Source organism: Leuresthes tenuis, unplaced genomic scaffold, assembly GCF_036924035.1.
Source record: "Leuresthes tenuis unplaced genomic scaffold, fLeuTen1.0.hap1 SCAF_10, whole genome shotgun sequence".
In the NCBI taxonomy this organism is placed as follows: Eukaryota; Metazoa; Chordata; class Actinopteri; order Atheriniformes; family Atherinopsidae; genus Leuresthes; species Leuresthes tenuis.
In genome coordinates this window covers 5,753,306-5,778,128 of record NW_027325364.1, presented here as the reverse complement: position 1 = coordinate 5,778,128, position 24,823 = coordinate 5,753,306, and the positions used below count along the sequence as shown (strand labels likewise).

Below are 24,823 nucleotides of genomic sequence, written 5' to 3'. Positions count from 1 at the left end.
ATCCATGTTGCAGGTTTGTAATAAGAACCACAAACATGACAAATTAAACAATTCTTGTCTTTTAACAAAAATTATGGAACAGTAACCCATGAACCACTCTTATATTGTTTTATTTGTCGTTTCCAGATGTCTTGGCGACCACTCGTAGGCAAAACCCGGCACTAGATTCGGCGTATGGTCAGTGGAAATGTATTTTAATATTTTCATTTACCTGCTTCCACTGATTTAGCTGGTCCCCATTGAGCACTAAATCTATTAAGCCTGTCTTATACTCAGGAAGGTTGTTGGCCTGATTTTTTATTTATTTTTCTTTGTTTGTTTGTTTCTTCTTTGGTTCAGGCTTTCACCATCACACCTCTTGTATAATGCACAGGCAGACACCAGTAGCTTATTGTCTGACGTCATTCCAGAGCGCTTGCTAAGAAACAACTTCAAAGCTAGCTAGGGACAGCTATTTTTCACACTTTTGTTTTTTCAGTTTCCATTTTCGTTGCTTTACTTCCTAATTCAGGCATCAAATGCACTGTCCTTGGTTCAGGAAAGTATCATGTTTAAAATGCACCTCATCACAATGCTAATCAATCACACTGGATAATAATGAATACAACACTTTAGTATGTTTGCCTGGTAAGTTAAAAATTGACATTCAAGGCTTCCATTTGCATTCATTTTTGATGCCAGGGAGTCTTGACAAAGAGACAGTACGTGACGCTGTCAGAATGACGACTTGGAACTAAATTCAGTCATATTGTTGAGGCTGTTAAATGAGTCCAAACTGTCTTTGAAAATTTGTTTGTTTTCTGAATGCTTAGCATATCTGTCATGATTTTTTAAAAAAAAAAACCTCAACCATCATAATTAAAACAAATCTAGACAAATAGGGAATGTGTTTTTAAAACTATTGTAGTTCTTTAAATACCCCTATAGCACATATTGCACCTCCATGTGATCACTTGCTGTGAGGAGAGGATCAGATTATTTTAATTTATATGGCAGCAAAGTAAATGTAGCTGTATTTAACCCCATGGAAGGGTAGAGACTTTTTACTGAAGCAGCTAAATGGCTGGAGCTTCTTCTCCCTCTCAGCCAGTTTGACAGTTTAAACATTGAAGCCATTGTCTGTAGCATTGCTCCTCTGATGGACCAGGAGCTCCGCTGGCCAAGATGCCTAATGCCCTGTATCAAGAAAGATCATCATCCCTGTCACGTCCCATTACTTCCCCTGCCAGCCACACCGAGCAGCTCCTGGCAAGGCTGGAGTAGAAGTAAAAATGGCGCTAAGCTGGCAGTCTTTCAGATAAGATTGACGAGGTGGCGCTGGATTCTCCAACAATACAACATTCATAACTTGTTGTTTTCAGTCTGACGATTGATAGCCAGTCTGATTAGTTTTTATCTACAAAGCTAAAGCACTTGCCTTAGCTTTTTGAGGAGATTTTAAGACCTGCTCAAAAAGAGATCCATAACAGACAAAGTGGGACACAGAGGAGCTAATGGCCGCATCTGATCCAAGATGGTGATTATTATCAGCACAGAGTCCATAATACAGAAAGATATGATGTATTATGGCTCACCAAAACCATTTACATATTTCTGTCTTATTCTCTGAACAGAGGCCACTTGGTTTGCCAGAGGCTTTGGCTTAAAGCTCCACAGTCCCTCAGTAGTCTGTCAAGCCTCCCTGCTGGAAGAATTACCACTCAGTTGGTAGCAAGACTTGATGAGCAACCCTACTGCTTAATCCTACGGGGTTCTCACCACCCTGATGCTTCACAGCCCTATTTGAAGTTCTCTTCATGCAGTCAGATCCTCTTATTTTGTGTGTCTAATTTTTTTTTCTCACTGATTCACACAAAAAGCTTTTTAAGTCTCTCCACTAAAGATCAATTATCAGCTTTCGTAGACAATAAAGCACCCCATATGTTGAACAAAGCTGTCACCCACACAATCGCAGCAAGCGGAGAGATGGTGTGAAACAAGCGTGTTCTCTCTTTTAGAGAGAACAAAATATGATCATATATGCAATTTCACAAAACACAATTTTGATAAATAAAGTAATGAGGAAGCCGTGGAGCTATTGTTCGGAGTACCAGGGCCAAAAACCAAATACCCTATGGTGTACAGTTTTAATTTGCCCAGCACAGATGGTGAACTGACAGGACACCTCAGTCACAGTGAACACTGTCAACTGGCTCACAGTGAGCAAGAGAACAAGCAGTTTTCCTCCAGCCAGAGTGTGAGCTCTGCAGAATGCTAACATTATGGCTGGCTTATTAGCACATGAGCACAAGCCAATAGCAGCATGCTGCTCACCATAATTTAAGGACAACAGAGGGCTTATCATGCAATCAAGATGTGGTGTGTGTGTCATTAAGATAAATATGTCTGATAAGACGAGGCCTGTGGCAGCTAATGCCCAGCGTGTCTCTTGGCATATGTTTGTCGTGATTCCAAATTGAGTTATGTTTGCTGTGAAATACCTCGGGTGAAGCAGTGGAAAAGAACTGGGGAACAAAAAAAAAGGAAAAACACCAGCCACCAGGATCTATGTCCTCTTGTCTGTAAAAAGAAGAGAGTCAAGGATGCAAATGTTGAAATGCCTAAATCAGTTTGTGGAGAAGTCAAATGCAAGTTTAAGCAGCAGGTAAAGTACACTACAGAACTTAAAATCATCATTTGTGTGTGGAGAAGTGAACTGGTCTCTTGATTAAGGAGCCATTATTCTGCTTGTTTTCATGTTCAGAATTTTATCAACCAGGGGAGTTTTGCATGCTTAAATGTACACACAGTAATTTATTGTTCATTACTGCAGCACCTCTTATAACCTTCTGTCTGAAACACTTAATTTTATCGCCTGTCTTTTTAAGGTGCCCTCCTAAAAGTTCCCATCTGCCTTGGTTGACCAACCATAGTTATATGCAGGACAGCTTATCATTCTTAGCTTTAGGGATTATGCATTATGGAAATGTATTCCATCACGTTGCTATTGCGTAACTGAAGAAAAGCCATGACTACAAACAAGGCATTTCAGGTAGTTATGCAGCACTGTCCTTTGTGGGGAAAAACACATTTCAGTGTGGGCTATGTAGCAGTGTTTTTATATGTACAAAAACACACTGAAGGTAAGGAGAAACAAAGTATATGACCTCTTTAACTTCTGCTCTGTATGTTTATCATGTTCCTCATCATTTCAGGGTATTTATGTTAACAGGTGAAGGTTTTCTCTCCACTCAGGACTCATCCACATTTCTCTAAAGTTGATTTTCCAGACTGATTCACATTTCACTAATCACTCACTCTGTTACCCTCCCTCCTCCTCCTCTTCCTCCCCCTTCGCTACAACCACAGGAAAGACCACACCCACAAGCGCCAGCACAACCTATCATGGGGCGGAATTTCCAAAGGAGGCAGGTGACTCTGAAAGAGGTACAGGTCCTGATCGCCCTCCCTCTGTGGGGGACCAAGGGTCACCTGACTCAGAGCCAATCAGTGTGGAGATGGAGGGTAAGGGGGAGGGACATGTGTCCCAATTAAATTTGGACCTGCAGGGGATTGCACTGCTGGGCCCCGATCGCCTCACTATGCACTTCTAACCATACTAACTAAAAATAAAATGAACACTCTTTCACTCTGGACAAACGGTTTGCTGTTTTCAGCATGCATTCCCGCAGTGTACCACCTCAGCCATCCAACGTACATTTACATAGCAATGGCATAGGTAATGTCTCTCTGTGAATTTTGTTTTCAAAAATAAACTTTCCACTCTACAATCTGTGATTAAAGCTAATGTAGACTGGTTGAAACATGGTGAAAGACGTTGACGCCTGCTGGGGGTTGGCCATTCAAGTACACCTGGTGGTATGCATGTTAATAAGCGAAAATATTTTTCCAAGGTGAACTATTACTTTCATTAGCTCCCTAACACTTAACTCTCAATCTGACTGAATGGCCTTACGCATTGCTAATTAACTTTTATCACCCATATACTTCATTAGCTCCAGAGTTACATGAAGTGACACTTAATTTCCCAGGCAGCTCCACTTGCGGCCCAAGTGGTGGGATGGAGGACCACAGTATAGACATTCAGAGACAAAAATTAATCCTGTGTAGCGCTGCATGAGTCCATGGAACTCCAAAAGTACTAGAGACTGATGTTGCTGTTACCTTTAGCTCCACCATACGTCTTTATGTGCCCAATACAGCAGCCACGAGTTGAGCGCATTTGATGATGTAAACAGAAGCTGCACTGGCTCTAATTAACTCCTCAAATCAAGAAGAAGAGTCTAAACAACAGTTCTCCCCTGTACCCTTCCCTCATCTTTTATTTAATACTTCAACACACAGATGTTCCCTCATCGTTTCAGCAAACTAAATATAAACTAATAAGCCTGGTAGCATCTATCGGCTTGCATAAAAAAATTCCAACTCAGTTTTGTAAAACACCAACTAAAAAATATTTTTATTACTGCTTATTTTCATTGTGAGTAAATTTAAATTCAGCCACTTTCTCAGTTTGTGCTCAGTGTCTTAAACGGCAGAATAGTTAGAAATACCCATATTAATTTTCCATACCTGAATCTGCTAATTTATCTCAAGAACAACAACCTTACAATTTCCAGGAAACAAAAAAAGTAATACAATTTTCCAGTATCATGAACAACATAGTTGGGCTTAATTTTAGTTTTTTAATTATAGTTACAAAATAAGTTTTCATGACTCTTTCAATCAAACCCGTATTTTCTCTTTAAAGCATAGGAAAAACATTCTCTATCCTGATAGGGACAAGTTGTCCTTTGGTGTTGATGAAAGTGCTGGTGGCATCAATATTAAAACTCCAACAGAAAACACTCCAGTATCACTCTGGATTGCTTGCCTCAAACAAATAGAAATGCTCCCACAGGAGGCAAGTTCCCCCCAGAACTTGGTGAAGTCTCTTGACATCATTACACCTGTTTGAAACCAGTCGAGGATTGTTATTTCATTTATATATTTATTTTCATTTATTTTATACCTTTTTTGTTTTCAAGTACCTTTTCATTTGCTGTTTGGTCAGATTCTGACATAGAAACTAGTCGATTAGGTTTAGGTTCTACATTCTGGTGTTTTGAACACAGACTTCTTGGTTAGGTTTAGGAAAATATTGTTACTGAAAAATATACCATCAAAACAAAATAAATGTTCATAATACAGCATCCCAAACATTGATAATACTACATCTCACTACGCGGTGTATTGATTACTGCTGTTAAAGACCATTTGCATTGATTGCTGACACAAAAAGATCCTGTCAAAACAGTATTATTTAAGACTGCTGGAGTGTTTGGCTGCAAAGACAATATTATTTATCAACTGTTGCCCCAATCATTGACACAACCTATAAAAGTTCTTGAATATTTAATCGCATATTGATCTTTATGGCTTAACTCTCAATGGAGGAGAAACATTACAAGATCGTGAGGTCTTAGCTTCTGCATTAGGAAGTGACACAAAATAACTGTAAAATTATTAAGTGAGACAAGAGCTTCAAAGCAGGAGAGAGAAAGTTTCTGGAACTGCTTTCCTAAAGTCTTGGGCATATTCCTGCAGCTTTAGAAACAATATACTTTTCATTTGGACTAGGTCCAACGAGGACAAAGCAACACAACGCAGTGTTTTGTTCTCTTCTTGCTGCTTCATGCATAGAGACCATGTCACAAGTCCATAAATCTTCAGCAAGAGAAACAAGCTTCCATTTTCACAGACAGACTCTGTGGCTGCAATGATGAGCTACTCAGGCTTAAATTAGAAAAGTCCATGACAAATAAATAACCAGCAGGGCTCAGAGCCAGGGAGTCATACAACCAGGAAGGGGAGGGTGTAGGATATAATAGAAACAGCAGCACAATCTATTTCAGCCAGAGTCCGTGACGCTACTGCTTCAATCAGAAGCGCTGAACAGCCAGGTTGATAAGGTGTGAGAGGAGCTGGTGTGGAAGTAACAGCATCACTGTTCCAAGAGGGCCTCCAATCACTAACTTCCTGTCCATTTCTCATCAGATATCTGCTTCTCCGTCTGTACCTTCTGTAGAGGCTCTGCAGCTGTGTCACATATCTCACAGCAGCCACAAGGTGGGCTGGTAGACAACAGAGCACAGATAACAGACAAAAATAGAAGAAGCAGTCAAGAGAGAAAGATTCTCGAACAAAAGTTATACAACGCTGCAGGAAAATGGATACATGAGAATCCAAATGGGTAACTGTGATAAAGTAAATTGTCCTCTGGTTTAGTCTTTGTCCGATTTGTACCGATTGTCCAGCAAAGGGTTACATCGAAGACTAAAAATAATCAGGCTAAATTGATGTATTCTCCATAGCACCAGACTTATAGGTTTAAGACTTGGGCCTTCATCACAATGAACTTGCAGAAATTAGGAAACAAGTCAACTAACTGTAGAATTTATTAATCACAGAAGTGGAGCAGGCAGACGTTGCAAGTGCAATTTAAAAAATAAAAAAAAAGTACTTTAAAAAGCACTGCTCTGCACATGATTAGCATGAAGAATATCTGAAATGGGTTTAACAATAACAAATGAGGATCCACAAAGGAAATTTTGATGCTGAAGAGGTCAAAAACCTAAATACACATAACGAAGCACAGCTTTGTATTTATGAGCCTGATGGGCATCAAAAAGACCAGAAAAGGATAAGGGTTTGGACAAATATCGAACAGTAGAAAGCAATTAGTTTATGGTGTACGGAGAAGCAGCATCATTGACGTTAACGATAGCTAAGGACTGCTATCCTATAGAAAACTCTGACTATAATACACCTCTTAAGATTATTGTAACAAGTTGTAGACTGATTCAGATTCTAGACATTGCACATTGAGGGTTTAATGGCTTTTTTTTTTTTTTATTCGACCTGTAACAGACCACTTGACTTAACATGTACTGCATATCTAGAGATGTCTGCCTTGTCTTTTGTTGACAAGTCCTCTTTTGCTCATCAGAGGGGACAGATATGCATTTTAATTAATATAATTGTCAACACTGACCATATAATGACTCAAGCTTTACAGTTTGACACATGAAGCATCTCCATAGGCATCAAGTATATTACCATCCTAAATGCCTGGTTGATGTGTATTAATTATATAGTCACTTGTGAGCACTTTTAAACACTTCATGATTCACAGCAGTGGCTGAAAGCATCAAGAGCTGACACTAATGGATGTACATGTGCTGCTGGCATTCCACTTTCACCACACACTGAAACTTGAGACTAATCCTGAACTTGTCCACAAAGAAAGTAGTGGTTTTTACAAATGCTCTCCAGCCCTTAAATTTTCTGGGGATTTTCCTGAATGGATGAATCTGGAAACAAAAATGCCCAAAACATTCACTCCAGACCTATTGCCAAGTTTACTGTATCAGTTCCCTAAAGAGAGGTCAAGTACCCAGGAACCTCTGCTAGTATTTAAAGTTGTGAGAGTGCATCTCACACAGATAATCTCCCACTGTAGTCATTCTGTAGTAATTTTCCAGTGTTTATATGTGTAAACAACTTTAGAAACTGGTCACATTGCTGCAGCAGATGGTATGGCTACCAAACCGGACAGTACTGTCAGCATGCGAATGGTAGGCCTTCTTCACAGCAGATACAGCACTCTCATTTGTAAAAAAAAGCACAGGTGTCACTAATGACATTAAAAATGACTCCAGAGAAAGAGCCAATGTCAACAAAACCAGCACCATGAAAGAAAACGAGCTAAACAGAATTATGTAATTATTTGTTTTCTTATTTTACGTATGCAAATGAGTTTCAGATGTGTCAGAATGTTTCAGAATATCTTCTCTTAAAAAAAGCAGAGTATGACGGGCTTTCCCTAGAGAGCTGTGATGGTTAACAAACTAATATGGTTGACAAATAGATCAGAACCAGAACAAGAACTTGTCAGTTCCCTGTAGCAGCCTAACAGGTGTTTCAAGTCTGTTGAATTCTCTTGAGACTGCCTGAGTTTCTGTCTTGAAACTCAGAGCAATCCTTACAGCCCTGGAAATCTGAGATTTGCAGTACCATCAGCAAATGTTAGATCATGTCTGTGCTATCTAAAAAACATTGCACAATGCAAAACATACGGAGCATATGGGTCATCATAGGAGTAGATCTAAACCTTCTGTAAATCCATGTTTGAAGTAAAAAGGCAGATACTCATTTACCACATGAGCCATGTTAATCTGTTCCATCGCATTTTATTAGGCAGTTCTGGTCAGGAAGAAAACAAAAAAAAGCTTTAAGTGATTTGTTTGCTCAGATGTGGGTAGTTGCATTACATTATGTACATTTATCAGAAGACTAAAAGGCAGGGGTAGGAACCTGTTGACCTGCTGCTATTTAGAAAAATGCCTGCAGTTAGGTTGCACTAGAGCTGTTTCTGGCAGGGGAATACACCCACCCTTCTATTTTTTATCAACATGCAGAAATAGGTACTTTAGGATTCTGTGTTTTAGAGCTCTCTGGTTCATTATCTCCTCCTCTCCTGCCCTCTATTGTGATTTGACCTTTTCTTCGCCTTTTCCATACATTTAGATGAACCAGTTTGGGTTGGATGAAAAAGTCAGGTTGGCAGCTAATTTAGCTGGCAAGCACATGGAGATGATGATGATGATGATGATGGTGATGGAATCAAGTCAAGCAGTTGTTTTCAGACTCATTAAAAACATTATAGGGGAGAGCAGAGAGTGAACTCAGCCTGAACCTTTTCATCAAGAAGGCTGGTGTCCTGGGGGGGACTTTGACGCCAGCTAGTTTTCTAAAGAGTTATTTATACTTCTGAAGACCATGGCAACAGACACAGCCTGTATCATCAATCACTCAGCTCTGACTGTGTATCCCCTCTAACCGCCCTCATAATATCTGATCATCACAGAAGCTTCAAGTCACATCGCGGGGAAAGAAACAAACGTGTAGGGTTTAAGGAAAAAAAAACGGTCAATTAAACTCGTCATTTTAGGAACTGGCACAGTGGTGCCGGAACCTCACATGAGTCCGAAATAATCCTCAACAGAGTGAGATTCACTGACGGTGACTCCACTGACAATGCAAAACTGTTCAGGCTGTTTTGAAGTGTACAACAAACGAAGAGGAAAAAACCTTTCTGAACTTCAAGGGTCGGACAGAGGCTGCATATTCAGAACATATTGATTAAGACAGTGAAATAGACTTTTAAGTCAGATTTTTCAGTTTGTCCATCTTGACATACTGGCAGTTCTTGCATGATTTTTCACAAGTCAGCCACAATGTGCACACACATCTCGTTCCTGAAACGTCTCTACTAATGTGACCTTCCTGAGTCATCGTGTTGGTGTGATGACACTTATTAAAGGTCACACAGAACCAGACCATTTTTCTCTCTGCTCAGCTCATCAGTAGTTCACACTGATTATACAGAAAGTGACGTGTTTGACAACAAAAACAAACCTTGCGATGTGTTGTAAAAGCTAACCTAAAAGGCATTACACATACTTTGCTTTGAAGTGCTTTACTTCCCATTTCTGGCATATTTAATAGCTTTTTATTTCATGTCGGCTTTTAAACCGGAGTTCTGAGCCTCACTGCAGTGCACGGGGCCCACAGTGATCAAATCCACGCCAAAATCCTGGCCTTTCACACTAACCCCTTACCCTTTAATCTGTCTCACTGACCTCTGGGGAGTGTTTCTCCCAACTTACCTGCCTGTTTCCTTTTTCTTTCTTCTTTTTATGCTTTTAGTTGGACTAACCCTTTTAAGTGTACCTGCCTCCTTTGTTGAATTCTCTTTCTCTGACCTTCTCCATTGTCTTTTTATGGTCGGCCTCACTGAATTTACAACCGGTGGTTGAAACTGTGTGCAGGTATTGCAGCGGCCTGCAAGTTTCTCCATCTCTTAAAGCAGCAGTTCACTCCAAAGCAAGAGCTGTGACATAATGATGAATGCCTTTTTAATGCAACAAGCTGGAACTTTAAAAGAAACAGTCTTTCGTGTTTAGAAATTGCTTTTCTTTTTAAGTTCTGTGCATGTTTTCATACAGTATATCATTGTCATTGGTTTATAAGGAAAGTGACTTCGGTGTGGACTGTCTCTTTAAGCTGGTTGGTGAAGCCATGATTCTTCCAGTGCTACCTTGTGCTCTTCAGATGCATAGAACTGCAGCAACAGTTGCATTGGAAGTATTTTGTCTTGCCATCCAATGAATGGCAAATAATCAGCTACTATTTTTGTTTCTGGTGCAGCTGCATGTAAGAAGAATTAAAGACTCATGCATGTGCTCTGTTTAGTTTAATTGCTTGTAAAGGAAATCAGATGCAAAGCTGTACAAAACTAAGACATATTTAGCCAATAATGATGTGCATAGTTTGTATTTAAACTATGAGATATCTGCCTCCGAAAAATCAGCCATCACCCTGATGAAATTAGGTTTGCTTTTGTTGAGCAAGATCCATCAATTTTGTGTTTCCTTATGTGGGACATAACTCAAGTCTTGAATGGTTGTCATCTTTAGTTGTAAATAGTACAATGAAGGCTACTCTGTCTTTGGGGCACTGGCTGAAGAAATATTTGGAGATGGATATCTTAAAAGCTGGGCAAATAAAACCTAAATTGTCTACATGAGAGGTAAGCTAATGTGTTTTTTGAGTAATGAGGGAAATTAGATCCTGAATACAAACAACATGCTGTATTAGTTTGAAGCTGTAGATACTCTTCCTGGTCAGTGCTAACGTGAAAGATGACTCGACCTCTTTTCTTGGTTCTTGAAGATGATTCATCTCTCATTAGAAAGCCCTCTTCAGTTCATCTGGTGAGAGGTGAAATGTCTATAAGAAAAGAGGTCCAGTTGCCTTTTAAGTATTTAAGATTTGTGGCAGTATGTACACTGCTTGATGAATTGTTTAAATACTGAGGGATTTTATTCGGTGTTGTTTAGATTGCCAGATGCCCAAGCATACTTAATTTACCACCATATAATCAAAGCTGTAATGAAATATTTGCTCTGTATGCATCAGCACACCTGAAATGAAATGCAGTGCTCATTACAACTACTTTTCAACTGGAATGGACCTGTTACATTACACCGTATTACCGTAGCTCGTGTGCATATATTTATCCGCATCCAATTGGCTGAGCGCTGAGGTGGAAAATTATGCAAATTCTTAATAACAAGTGAACATGATTGAATTCACTCAGTCAATAGCCAGAACCCTGCACACGTGCAGCCTATATGCTCTGTGTGTATGTGTGTGCACGTGCATGCACATAGACAGTGATGCACAATGCTCCATTTGTTAATGGTCTGTCAGCTCACAGACATCAATTACTGAAATTGTCAAATTGCTAAACTTCTCGGCAAAGGGGCAGCATGCTTTGCTTTTCATCAGTATTCTAAACAGGGACATAATTCTTATGTTCCAATCTTTAACCCTTAAGATGTCCTTCAAGAGTTAAATTCTTTTGGTTGTTTTTTTTTTTTGGGATGTCTGGGAAATAAATCTTCAGCGTGAGCGGGGGAGATAAAACCTATGTGAGAAGCCAGGGGCTATTTTGTCTCATTGGCTTCTTGTTGGGATGGAGAATCCATTAATGGCATTAATTACTCTCACTTGTAAGTTCACAGAAGCAGAAACTAATTAGGGCTATTTTGGAACATCTTCGCATGATATGCAAAAATAGAACACAAGTTGTTCTCCAGGTTTCAAAGCATTTAAACACACACCCTGGAGAAAAGCTTTGACACAATGTAAAAGTTGTGTGCAAATTAAGAAGTTGTTCTTCTCAATTCTTTCCTTTCTGACCTTGAAAGTGTTGATAGCCCTTACTTCTTGGTAATATTTTAAATTCCATTTTTGTAGAGTTCTGATGCTTTAATGTCCTGCAGAGATGCAAAAATAATTCCCTCACAATTGTGTGAATATGAAACTTCAAAGTGTTCAGATTAGCAGTAATTGGTGTCATGGAAAGAGCTTGTAGGTGCTGTATTGTTAATGAAGTCATTTTAAGAACTTGCAAATACAGCAACTATTCTTAAGAGATGTTGTCACTTTTATTGTAATTTCTTTTCAGACTCAACTTAATCACCTGCAGCAAAAAAAGAATAATTAAATAAAACTTGAAAACCTGCAGCTATAGTCGGACTGTATTTGGTTTCCTTTATGTACAAACCAGCAGCAATTAGTAAGACATGGCACAGGCATCACTGTTTATAACCTGCCTGTTTGCATAACCTACCACAGTGTCTATTTTTAACAATATGGATGTAATCACAGAGTGCTTCTCTTCCTGCGCCACTGTGAAGGAGCATGAAGGTTGTTCTCCAACCATATTACAGCTGCTGCAGAGAAACAAAACTTCAAAACCCCAGCAGAGTGCCGTGTGTCAGTCACCCCATCAAGTCTACCTGGTTCTCACTCCGCCTTACTCCCCTTTCCCCTCCTCTGCCTTTAAATCTGCTCCTCACATTCCTTATTTTTTTGTTTTTTCTCTGTCTTTCATCTTTATTCTTTTTCTTTGCTCTTGCTCTCCTGTCTCTTAGATCTTTGAGTCTTCTCACATTCGCTCCCCTCTTCAACCAAGGTTGAGTTTTATCCCTTCATCTTCTTTTTTCCTGTGGCTGTCACCATTCCTCTCTCCCCTTCCCTCCCTTGCCTTCACTCACGCAGCCCATCTGTCTTTTTACCTTTTGGCAGACTTGGGTATTGCTATATTAAGCCTCTGCTGAGCCAAGACCATGTTGAGTTGACACAGAAATAAAATGTTAAAATGTTGGAGAGGAATACTGACTCCGTAGCTGTATAAACACCAATGGGGAGTTGTGAATTGAGTGTAAAGTGGTGTTAATTATCATCTTTAGTTAAGGTAATGATTTAACATAAGCCGTTTCAAAATGTATATTTCTGTGCAGGTTAAAACAGTCTTTTTTTACTTTACAAACACTCACGAAGCAATACAAAGAAAGCAACATTAATAGGTGTAGATTGGCAGCACCTCCTGTGCGCCACCTAGCTGCTAGCCAGGCTTTGCATGATTCACAGAGTATTAATTTCACTGTGACCAGTGGCACCATATGTCCCAGATAACCAGTGATTGAGTCATCCGGCCAGCTCATGAAACATGTTGTGACAGGTTGTTCAAAGGCTCTGGATTTGTTTACCTCAGCTGTGTGTTTCACCCCCTCTTGTGCCACTTGACTCATAGCCCTGAACCAAGCCGAACACCTCAATGGGCCCGTAGCTACATTCAGGGAGGTGGGTGTCAAGGTCCAGAGGGAGAGGATGATTCACAAGTACCAGGAAGCCACAGGGATGACAGAAGGCAGACTGCACACTGAGATGAGAACAGACTTTCACCACTCATTACAAAAGCTGCATGCTGCCAGCACCAGGTCACCAATCGGTTAGATCCAAGAACCTGAAACCAAAGTGATGGTGCAGAGCTAACTGTCAGCTTGTGTGATAATGAGGCAAGAAAAAAATGGATGAAGATTAAAAAAAAAAGGTGTATTAACAGACTCACTGCAGCATCACTTTTAATAGCTTTTCCCACTGGGATTACAATTATGATTCATGGCTTTTTAATGTGGTCATAAGTAGAAGCAATCATAGCGATAAATGGCTACAAATTACATGCTTTTGATTAGAATATCTGTTCAAAGCATTATTTCCAGAAATATTGTACCACATTATCTCTGTTAGAAAAATGGTAGCAAAGCACCCCTCAAAATAAATGTAGTGATCTATGATGATGGTATAAGCCTCTTGCGAACAGGCTCATCTGCTCATAACTGTACTAAGTAGTGATGACAAATGATTGAAGAGTTTTTAGATGACTTTGTGCTCACTTTGTAATGTAATTAAGAAATTGTACAGAAATGGTGAAAATCAAATTGTCTAGAAAACTTTTTTAATTAATTGGAGGGAAGAATAATGTGGTTAAATACCTGCAATTTGTAGATGCAAATATAACATTAAAAAGAAATGCAAGTAAAAAATATTAAAATGTTGAAAAATAGGCACATTTTATTTCTACAGTACAATAATAATCCTCAACACAGTCTGCAGTGAAGTACCGTCCACACCCTGACCTAAACAATATTGAAAAACTGTGCTCATATCTCAAAAAAGCAGCACATGCACAACTGCACCAGGATCTCACAGAACTACAAACTTTTTAGAAAATGCGTAAAAAAAATTACCCACACAGGGGGAAAAAAACAAGCTTTAAATATCAATGAAATGTGTAATCTTATTCAATTATATGCATTTCAGTGAGTGATCAGTTCATTTTCTACTCATTGACTAGTCGTAATTGTACCCGGAGGATCCAATACTTTTGCATGCTGCTTACAGTGTTCAGTCACGCTTTTAAAAATGTCTTTGTTCATCCCTCCATCATGCAAAAAAAAGCAGTCTTTTGTAGACGAAAGTTGAATGTTTCTGTTCTGTTCCATTGCAAAAGGACCTAACCAACAAGAGGCTTAGCTATTTGTACCATTCACTCGTACTTAACCAGTTCGTGTTTAATGTGCAATGTAGTCACAGATTCATTTCTGTGCATTTCTAACTACTAAAATCTGGAACCAAGTTCTTTCATCAAGTCATTTATTTTATTTGAAAAATTCTGATAAAACCAGCAGCTGACCAAATTACTGATTTTACAAAAAACAGATTTTCTTTCAGCATCCTTATCATTTAAAACGTCTCATCAGCCCTGACTTAGATGTCATTGCTTTCTGTTTTCTTCCTCAACGCAGCTTAGATGTTGAATTTTCTTGTTTTGGAACACCTGCATTTTTCCCTCCTCAGTGCAACTCAGCCAACCCACCCTGCAGACTAATCAGTTTCACAGAAACTGTCATTAAGGGCGGATAGAAGGGTCTGACACCACAGATGGCAGCAGCCTTTTGCAAATGAGCTCTGATTATGAGAGGTGGCAGGTTTCACTCTTCTCATCATCTCTGCCTTTCACGCTATTAGGCAAACACAGTGTGAGGGTCACAACACCTGAGGACATTTACATGGTAGATTTACTTCATCTGAGTAACCTTGAGGTTTAAGTGCACTGCAGTACATTGTCCCCTCTTTTTTAAAAATAAATAAATAAATAAATATAACCTCATTTGAGTCCATGTTGGCTAAGGCATTCCACTCAGTGAGTGAATTGAATAGACCTGTTATTTTTGGCTTGTTCATCATGCCATGTGCTCTCACTCCTGATCCCCGCATTGGAAAGCAGAGTGTGTGAAAATGACAACAGGTTCCTGCTGCTGTGCTTCTATCAATATTTAAAGCTCTGACTCATATCAGAACTGATTTCTGACTGACTGGGGTTCTCTTGGCCCCTGCCAGTATGAAGGGAAGCACAGGTCCTAGAAGATAGGGCTATATTGATCTATTAACAGTTGAAGGACAGGAAGCCAGGAGCTTTCAAACATCTCGCCCATGCTGTTTCCTGCATAGTGAAGCCCCTGTAAACACATCCTGTCTTTCCCAGCTGCTGCTTGACCTATATTAACTCTTGAAAATGTGTTGTTGTTTTCCTTCTATTTCAATCAGAAAAGTGCTAACTAAAGTACTTTTTTCTGAATGTTTTTCTCTTTTGAAGGTGTGAGACGACCCCCAGAGTTGGAGAGGACCAACCACAGTGTTCATTACACCCTTCTGATAGCTTGTGTTTTGGTGGCCTTCGTCCTTGGAGCCTTCCTCTCTGGCTTTCTGGTTTCATGTTACTGCAACCACACAGGGCACAAGACCAAGAAATTGTCAAAAGATCCTGAAGCCCCAATTCCACATGCCCTGTCCCTCCGCAGCCTGGCTAAGCTCAACGGCCTCCTGGACAGCCAGAGTAAGGAGGACAAGCTGGAGGTGTCATCTCCAAAGATCTACAATTCTTTCTTTACCAATAGTAAGGAGCACCACCCACCAAGGAGAAATGGCCATCATGGAATGACAATGGGAGACCTGGTTAACCCTCATCATCACCACCACCTCCACCACTCCTCAGAGCTGTCTGGTCTCCCTACACCAGACTCAACCCCAGAACTACCTATTAAGAGTATGAAAGCCTTCAAGAACCAATGGGAGAAGAACCAGAACTGCAACAATGCCAAAGAACCAAAGTCTCATAACACTGGTTCTAGGCCCAGTTCAGCCCTGCTTCACCAGCAGGTCTTCCCCTACTCTCATGCCCTATCCAATGGGCAGCCAGTAGCTGGTCACCTTCATCCAGAGGAGCGCAAAATCCACAATGTTGAGCGTGTGTTATCACAACCGTACCCTGGTTACACTCAGAAGGTGATGGAGGTAACCTCATTGGATGAGCTCCTGAAGCACATACATGAAGCAGGCAGCAGTAAGAGCTCCCAGTTAATGAGCCCATCAGGTCTGATGGCCAGCGGAGGTGGAGGTCAACTCGCCTTTGCTAACCGCATTCAACCTCAGATTCCTGAGACAGAATCAGCCCCCTACTATAGCTCATCCACTTTACCCCGGGACAGTCTCACTCGCCGCATGGATGTTCCTCCTGACATCCCCTCACACCACCAGTCCACCTTGGAAAGGAGGCACTCCTCCCAGCGTCACTCACTGATTGCTGCAGCCACCAAAATGCCTAGCGCAGGTGCGATTGGGGGAGGAGGAGGAATGATCCCCCGTCAGCACAGCTTCAGCCAGCGAAACGGCGGACCCTACCAGCCACCTCCTCTTTTGGCACGGATGAACTCAACAGGCAGCGCTTGCGAGGTTCACTATCCTCTCATCCCCAACGGGTACCTGGCACGCCAGCACAGCTATACCGGAGAGCAACAAGAGGTCCAGCACAGGGGTGCCATCATCCGCCGATCATCCTCTCTCAAACCTGATGTCCCTCCAAAGCCTCTGTTCATACCTGCCACGTCCCCAGTCAACGAGCAGGGAAAGTTCAACTACTAAGGAGGTGCACTCTTGGACTGAGGGGCATCACCCTTATTGTGTCATATTTAAAGAACTTCCCTTTGAGGAAATGCTGTGGGTTTGAGGCTGCAGACCTTCACCACAAAACACAACCAGTATGTGTGGCAGCCAGTCTCACTGTGGACAAAAGCCTCAACCAAACTTATTTCCGGCTTTTTTGTTTTGTTTTGTCCAAGGAATATCTTTGTACCATATTGGTATTGTTCAGCTACTTGCTTATTAAAGAACCGCTGACTCAGGTGACATGATGCCACCTTGTTATATTAGGCTGCCAGTGTCCTCAATGTGGATTTACAATGCAACTCTGTTTTTGGACATGCTGATGTTGGACAAACTTGACACATCAATCATTTTGAAGACTTAAAAGCCGACGGCTCCTGCAAAGCTTAAGTTCATGCTTTTGCTTAATTCTTTCTGATGTAGTGTTTGTATCCAGCCCCCACCCACCCCAACCTCCAATGTGTTTATATTATGCATGTGTGTGTATATATATGAGTGTTTATATTCACACCGTATATGTATACATATACATATGCAGTATGTGTAACCTGTGGTAAAAAGTCAGCAATTTCCCCTGAAAGTAGTTATGTCTTTGCCTTATTATATTCCTTCATCTTTGGGCATACTAAACGATCCCCTACTCCCTAAGAAATGTCTTGGGGATGCCAAATCATGCATTTCATCAACACAGTTTGTCAGTTGGCTGAAGACACTTTGTTCATGTTCATACAACTAAGGAAACCGTTCAAAGAAGCAGCTGCACACATCTTTTCTCTTTTTCTTCTCATCTTAGCCGATGTCAGCTCAGAAATGATGAATTTGGGTCCATTTAAGTTCCTCAAGAATATTTCTTTAACATTGGTGCTTTACAAATCTAATGGGTCTAACCTCTCTAATGGTAAGAAACACTACAGTATGCTATGAAACATTTTGGACCCAAAGAGGAAACAACAAACATGCCATCTGGCATCATCAGAATGAACATGAAACCTTGAACGAACTGCAGTTATTATAATTATTAACTTTGTGGCTATTGGTTGTAAATAAAGGAATAATTACTAGCCAAATTTTAACTGTATGTGTAAATGTGTGCCTTATTTAATAATAGTGTGTGACATGGGGATAGGGGTTAATGCAAGGGGGTCAGATGGCTACTATGCTACAGTATATAGTAGGTGTTTATATATATTTTTTTTATTTTATTTTTTTTTAGTGGTCGTCAGTACATGTCATCTAGTATCTATTCTATATTTGAAGAGTTTCATTCCAGAAGGAGATTTTTGCCACTCGGGCATTCATCACCTTTTCTGATAGACTAAGAATTTATTCAAACACCTATTTTGATTGTTATGAAATATGTGAACTGTTTTCATATTTTACAAATTATGCACTTTGATTTTAGGAAATATAAAACAACATTAAAAAATGTCAGCTTGACGCAGTGTTTTGGAATGAAACCCTTCATTTATCTTTCTTATTTTGCTTTTTTGCTTTTTATCCCAGAAGTGTGAGCCTGCAGACTGTTTGGGGTAATAGTGTTGGTCGAAGCTAGTGCACAGCCTGGGATTTTCAGGTTTGAAAGTCTGTAATTTGTTACTTTCCACTGAGTGTCACTTTCCTTGTGCCATTTTTTTTTTCCCCTTTCTATCTTGGGTTTCAAACGGAGAAATTCACAGTTCCTCTTAATCACCAACAACAACAACACTGTAGCCATTGCAGGACTCACATTTTACTCATAGAGAGAGCAGAAAATGGTATTTAATTCCAATTGGGAATGTCAGGGATAATTGAGGGATAATTACGTTACACTATCCTGCGTTTGTTTTATATGATGAAAAGAAAATAAATGCATGATGGTGGAATGATGTTGAGCTACAGTGGTTACACCTGTAGATTTTCACCTACCTGCGTCACCAGTTGTCAGCTTTCAAAGCATCGAAAAGAAACGTAGAACAGTAATTTGAGACGCTGAGATTGTGTATTGGCTCATTTCTTGGAAAGTTATGGGAAAATCTGTTCACGGGGTGGCTGCGCTGCTAAACACTAACATGTTCTGAGGATTTTCCCTCAGGGATGACGATGCCAATCACCTCTTCCTCAGAAATATCAAACCTGCAAAACTCACCAATGTTGCACTTTTCAGGAGAGACACTAACTACCGTCAAGGTTTACTGGAACAGGGATTGTTTCTGTGAAAATGGAACAGCACTATTTACTGTATCTGAAAATGGTGTTTATTCATTGAAATTTTCCAAAGCTCATTTGACCCAGAGTAAAGTTTACTATTCACACAACTTCATCCAGTAAATGAAGGAAAATTTGGCTGATAACAAACATGTGCTCTAACAGAGGAAAAAAGGTTTATTTGGATATTAACGGGCAGCAGAGCATTAAATAGTCTTTGAGACAACAAATACAAAACATCCAACTCAGTTTAAAGTTAGGGAGACAGTATTTTGTAAGAGGAATTGTGGCAGCTACAGTGTGGGAGGGAAGTTTTCCTTTTTTCCTTCTTTTTTTTAACTTGCCGGTCACAGATTGTATTAAAGAGGAGACGGTCTCGCCTCTAAAAGCTCTGTCAGTATTTGATTTGGTGTAAATACATTCTCTCTGAGAGGGGTCTCATTGATTCAGTGTTATTTTCTGTTTGATTTTCAGGCTAGGCCTCTTGACTTACTTTGAATTTGTTCTCACAGAAAACCATTGTATGTCTCTTATACTAGGAACAAATAAAATGAAAAAGATGATGCACGTGTCTCTGGTGAATGTGTCAAAATAATTCATGTGAGTTCACTCTGTATGATGAACCAAACACAGCAGCTGTGAAATAGCCAGATTTTTAATGCAATGGTCTCTTGCTTCAACTTAATTTCTGGAGTAGAAATGAATGTGAGAAATGATTGCATGCCAAAAGAAGTCCCCTGTCAGTGAGAACATCTTCATTATGTTACACGTGGGGCAGTTAGTCAATAAACCACAAAAGTGAGTTTTTTTTGTTTTGTAATCAAACAAAATGCCTCTTTTAAATGGATTAGAAAATACATTTAGGGAATTTTGCTAATCAAATCAGAGGATATTACCAGAGGACATTGCTATAGTAAGTATGCAGGACCATCTGCTTTGCAGTGGATGAGTGATTCATTCTCTCAATAAGAGGGTTTGTATACACTCTAATGGTCTGATTAGAATACTGGAAAGCACATCAGAATATGTGCTTATAGTCTGTTGTTTAAGAGATCCGTTTAGAACACAACTTGACTTCTTTTGGTTCTTGAATATGTATCATGGAGGGTTCCTTAAATTTATGTCAGAAGGCCACTGGCATGGTAGGAGTGAAGGTAAGATCTACATCTTTGACTAATTTTAACAGTTACATGGTTCCTATGCCGTCTGGAAAAGAATGGAATTTGTTCTAGTATTTTCCAGGCCTAGATAAGTACGGAAAAAGAACAGATAAGAGTGCTAAATAAGTGCAGACAATCTATCGAGTTAACCAAAGCCGTAGACCCTATCCTGCTTTGTCTGTTTTACTTTAAATGGTTCCATAGTCTTACAAAAGGAACATCGTGTTACTTAGAAGAAGACCATAAACTCATCAAGAGAAAATGTAACAAATAGTAAGAAGTTGAGTCATTTTCTCACTACAAGCTGCCTTCTTTTTGCAGCCAGAGGCATTTCCCTCTGCTCTCCATTCAAGAAAATGCAACGTAAAAGCACTTTGACACTGGCTTTACATTTCAGATCTGGAGTCAATTTCAATATTTTAACTATAGTCTGTAGTTTTTCATGGTTGTTGTACCAGGCATCCAGTGATCCAGCCATTCTGTGTGGGTGAGGGGGAATCAGGGTGATCTTGAGGTTTAAAGCTTAACCCCGAACCTTGAATTAAAAGTCAATAATCTGAAAGTTTGAGTCTGGAAAAGAATGGAAGTGTGTAGGAAAAAGTGTAGGAACCACATACTAAAGTTCTATTTGGTAGTTTTTTTAACTTTCCGCATAACTTTTCTGTATCTTTTTTATGAAAAGAATTGTATAATATCAAATTGAAATGGTCCTCAGTTGTTACCTGTCAAATAAGATAATTGTAGTTTCGGTTCTACCAGAAATTTAGCAAAGTGACCAACAGTAAGTCAGTAATGTGTGGGTTAAGAATTTGTCTTTTCTTTAAAACTAGAACTGATTGAAAGACAATCAGTTATAGTTATAAAGAAATGTTATGTGAACATGAATTAACAACCTTAGAGGAGATGTGAGCCCCCCACTATGAAGGGCTTTCTTTTACTTTGCACACGTTCTATACAGCTTCCAGGAATTAGCAGAGGATAGAGCCATTTTCCAGTTATTACATTGCACATAATGAGCTCAGTATGGTAATACATGCTGTAATGATGCCCTGTATACTTTGTTGGCTGTTTAACTTGTTGATCAACAAATCATAATATATTCAAAGTACTTGTTTAATGCTTTAAGATCAATAGTTCTTCATAAGATGTAATGATTTAATAAAATGAGGGGAAAAGCCAGCAGAGTGCTAATTTCACACTTTAAAAGCAATAGCCTGAGGAGGCACCAAGAGGTATTAAATATACTGACATCAGGGAGGGACATAAACAAAATAACCGAGGTAACATTTAATTAGATTGAAATGCAGTTTAAGTTGCAGGATGAGTTGTCATGGTGTTTAATGTTTTCCAGTGAATACTAAACTTTAGAAAATAGAGAAAAATAGTGATGATGATGATAAAGATAGAAAATAATTTTGTAGTGCAGAATGTATGTATTGCAACAATGTATTTTTAAAAAGCGCCGTAACATCTTCTTATCCTAAGAAGAGCCACTCTTTCAACGTGTCAATACTCAGAAGGGGAAACTTTGAAACTTTCTCTGGGAAGGTGTCATCAAAAGCAGCAGCAGCTTATTTTAACACAGTAACCTTGAGCTAAAAGTGTTTCTCCCAGTCTGACTTTCCAATCTTTAGCAAAGTTTCTGTTAATGAAACAACCCTAAAAACAGATCACTTGTTTGTGGTTCTTATTTGAAATGTCTCCACAGGAAAGTGAAACTCTGGAGTGTTTTTGTGAACTGGAGTAAAATCTGAATTTAGCTGCTGACTCACACTGAGGAACATTGTTCCTGCAGGCAATTACATAAGATAATAAACCGTCATGGTGTGATAGCACCCCTACTGTGAATAAATAGCCTGGAGGTCGAGGGTCATACTGAGAGAAGTTTTTTTTGCTTGGTTTTTCTCAATGCAAACATAGAGTATGGACGATTCTTTGGTTTTATGAAAACACTTTAAGGAAAGACTTCACTTATAATATATCATTTACCTCAAGCACTGTGTGACCTTTAAGTTTATTTTATTTACCCAGCTTTAAGCCAGCTATAGTATTTATTTGTTAGAGAACTGTTTTGTTAGTTGATGGCAGCAATGGAGACAATTGTTGGAAATGCTGAGTGAACATAACCATACACAACTCATGACTACAATATAATATAAAACATTTGTTCTGTTATCCAACTTGGACTGAGAAAAACAAAAGAAACCTTGAGGGAAATAAACCAGTTAGGATTATCATTGAAAAGTCACTGGAGAACATATTTAATCACAGTCACACTGTGTTTTCTGCTGAGCTCTCAACATTTCTCTGGTGTCAAAGCAAGATTTGTGAAGGCTGATTTAAAATGCTAAGGACTCCTCTCAGGAACAAAACACACATTAGAGAACTGAAAAGTGTCTGTGAGCCCCACTTCACTGATGTCCTTCACTGTCCCCCTGTACATGCTCTGCAGCTGAGTTGCTCAAGGATAAACCACTTTTTGTGTACAAGCACAGTGATGTCTTCCAGTGACTTCAATGGATGGGGAGATTCACCTTTTAGCTGAAACAGTTCTCCTAATGAGGTGGTATTGATTAGTTTACACAATTATACTCCCTGGAGTCTATTGAATAATCATATTTCAGTTTGTGAGTGTTTCTGGCTGTGTATGACCGTGAGAAGCTGCGACTGAGAGATGGTGAGATTGATCTTAGCCTGGATAATGGACGGCAATTAGCAAAAGCATATTTACTGGATTCCAACAAAACACCTGCTGATGGCCCACGCAGTCAGATGGATCAGGCTTTTCTCAAACCTGTATGCACGTTTCCACTCAGGTGGATGCTGATGTTGAAGAGTGCTGATGGAAATGAGCTGCTGAAGCTGCTATTTCTTTGATGCAACACAAAGAAATTGAATTTAAGTGTTGCTCAAACCTGGCTTACAGTGTTACTACGTGAAAGTTTGTGAGCAACATGTTTGTGAAATGAGGCGCTGTTGCTTGATGTTTTTATTGTTTCTTAATTGTGCCTGTATTGTTCTTATTTGTATACTGTTGATTTAATGGGCTTCATGTGCCTTAAGTAACCACTATCTTTGTTGGTATTCAAAAGCCAAATATTATTTACACAAATCTTAACTTAGAAGTTAATTCCTCTAAATGGGAAAGATTTTGCTCAGCATGTTATGTTTATCAAGTTGGACACAAACTGTTTTTAACAATATGGAAACGTAGCAAATATTCAAGAATGAACTCTCCTCAGACTTCTCATTAGCCACTGCTGTTCATTGCAGAATGGATTAATGCTGATCTGGCGAGGCTGTTGGCATAAAGGGATTTCAGAATAAGGCGAGTATCTGGTGCTATGTGACAAAAGGGTGGCTTCCCTGTGCCTTCTGGTCTGACTTTTACTTGCCTTCATGTGCTGTTCAAAGTACCCAGTCTTCTAGAGTCTAGTTGGGGTGATGCAAGGTGTGCCATTTGGACACCCACACACCTGGAGCACAATATGAACCTGAGCAGTGCTCTAAGTGTTTCAGCTACAGTGTTGCAGCTACATTTTACTCCTCAGCTCTGCAACCTCCAGGATTATATGCACTGCCTTCTGTTTTTAAGGTAAAGCTTGAAACTAACCCAAAGTTAAAAAAAAAAAATAGAAATAATGTAACTTGATTTCATTAGAATAAAAGTGTGACTTGTTTCAATTTTAACTTAAAAGTTGAACTCATTTGAAAATACTGCAAAAATGTTTTTAAAAAGTGTGACTTGTTTTGTTGTTTTTCAGAAACCTACTTTGAAGCTTCCTGAAATTTCATCTCAGCTGGTTTTATGTGATGATTAGCCATTTAGCTCAGCTTTCTTTTTTTTTTTTTTTTTTCAAATATATTAGATTGCATTAATGAAACTTCATCATCAGTAGCTAGCAGTTGGTGGTGTCTGATCAGGCCATGACCGAACACAACATAATGAGCTTATTGGGGTTCTCTTCTCATCTGTTTTATGGTAAATCTGTAAATGTAAAGAGTCAAATAACATCAAGTGAGCTGTTTTATATGAATGTTAAACTACAATATCATTGACAGTGACTATGATCTGGCTGCAAAACACCTCTGGCTCCAGTGGACACTCATTCAAAAAGTCTCAATTTGAAACATAAAATCAGTAAAGATGCATTTCTGAAATACATGTAAGAATGTTAGTACGGTCATGATCAGATGGATATTAGGACTCAAGGATATATGTTTTTTGCTGAATAACCTTTGAGAGATCATTTTAAGCTCTCCACTCTCTTGTCCAAATGTGGTAACTTTTGGCTCCAAAAAGACCAAGACTGTGTAAAAAATGTCAGCTCACGAACATGAATGACATCACAGCGGCTATGCCCATTCTTTATATACAATTTAGAAATCAGTCCCTTGAAAAAAAAAAAAACATGGTATGTTGTGCTTGTTTTTACGCAGAGACTCACAAATTTGACTAAATTATTACGGTTGTGAGTTTTATAGCAAATTCTCTCTAATATAATATGCATTTAAACACT

General features: G+C 39.3%; 2 protein-coding genes across 8 annotated transcripts in view; one reads left to right on the top strand and one right to left on the bottom strand.

Annotated features, from left to right (window-relative positions):
- Positions 1-19,706, top strand: part of sema6cb (semaphorin 6Cb) — a 139,332-nt gene extending 119,626 nt beyond the window's left edge. For 5 of the 7 annotated variants that reach the window (XM_072393699.1, XM_072393698.1, XM_072393697.1 and 2 more), the window contains 3 exons: positions 127-177; positions 3,349-3,504; positions 15,614-19,706. In XM_072393699.1, coding sequence (XP_072249800.1) covers positions 127-177; positions 3,349-3,504; positions 15,614-16,938 — 1,532 coding nt within the window. In that variant the 3' untranslated portion in view covers positions 16,939-19,706. The remainder of the gene's footprint in view (positions 1-126; positions 178-3,348; positions 3,505-15,613) is intronic. The other 2 variants (XM_072393702.1, XM_072393703.1) reach the window with 2 other exon arrangements.
- The window catches only part of tnfaip8l2b (tumor necrosis factor, alpha-induced protein 8-like 2b), a 354,084-nt gene that overhangs the window by 310,828 nt on the left and 18,433 nt on the right, over positions 1-24,823 (bottom strand). The window lies entirely within an intron of this gene.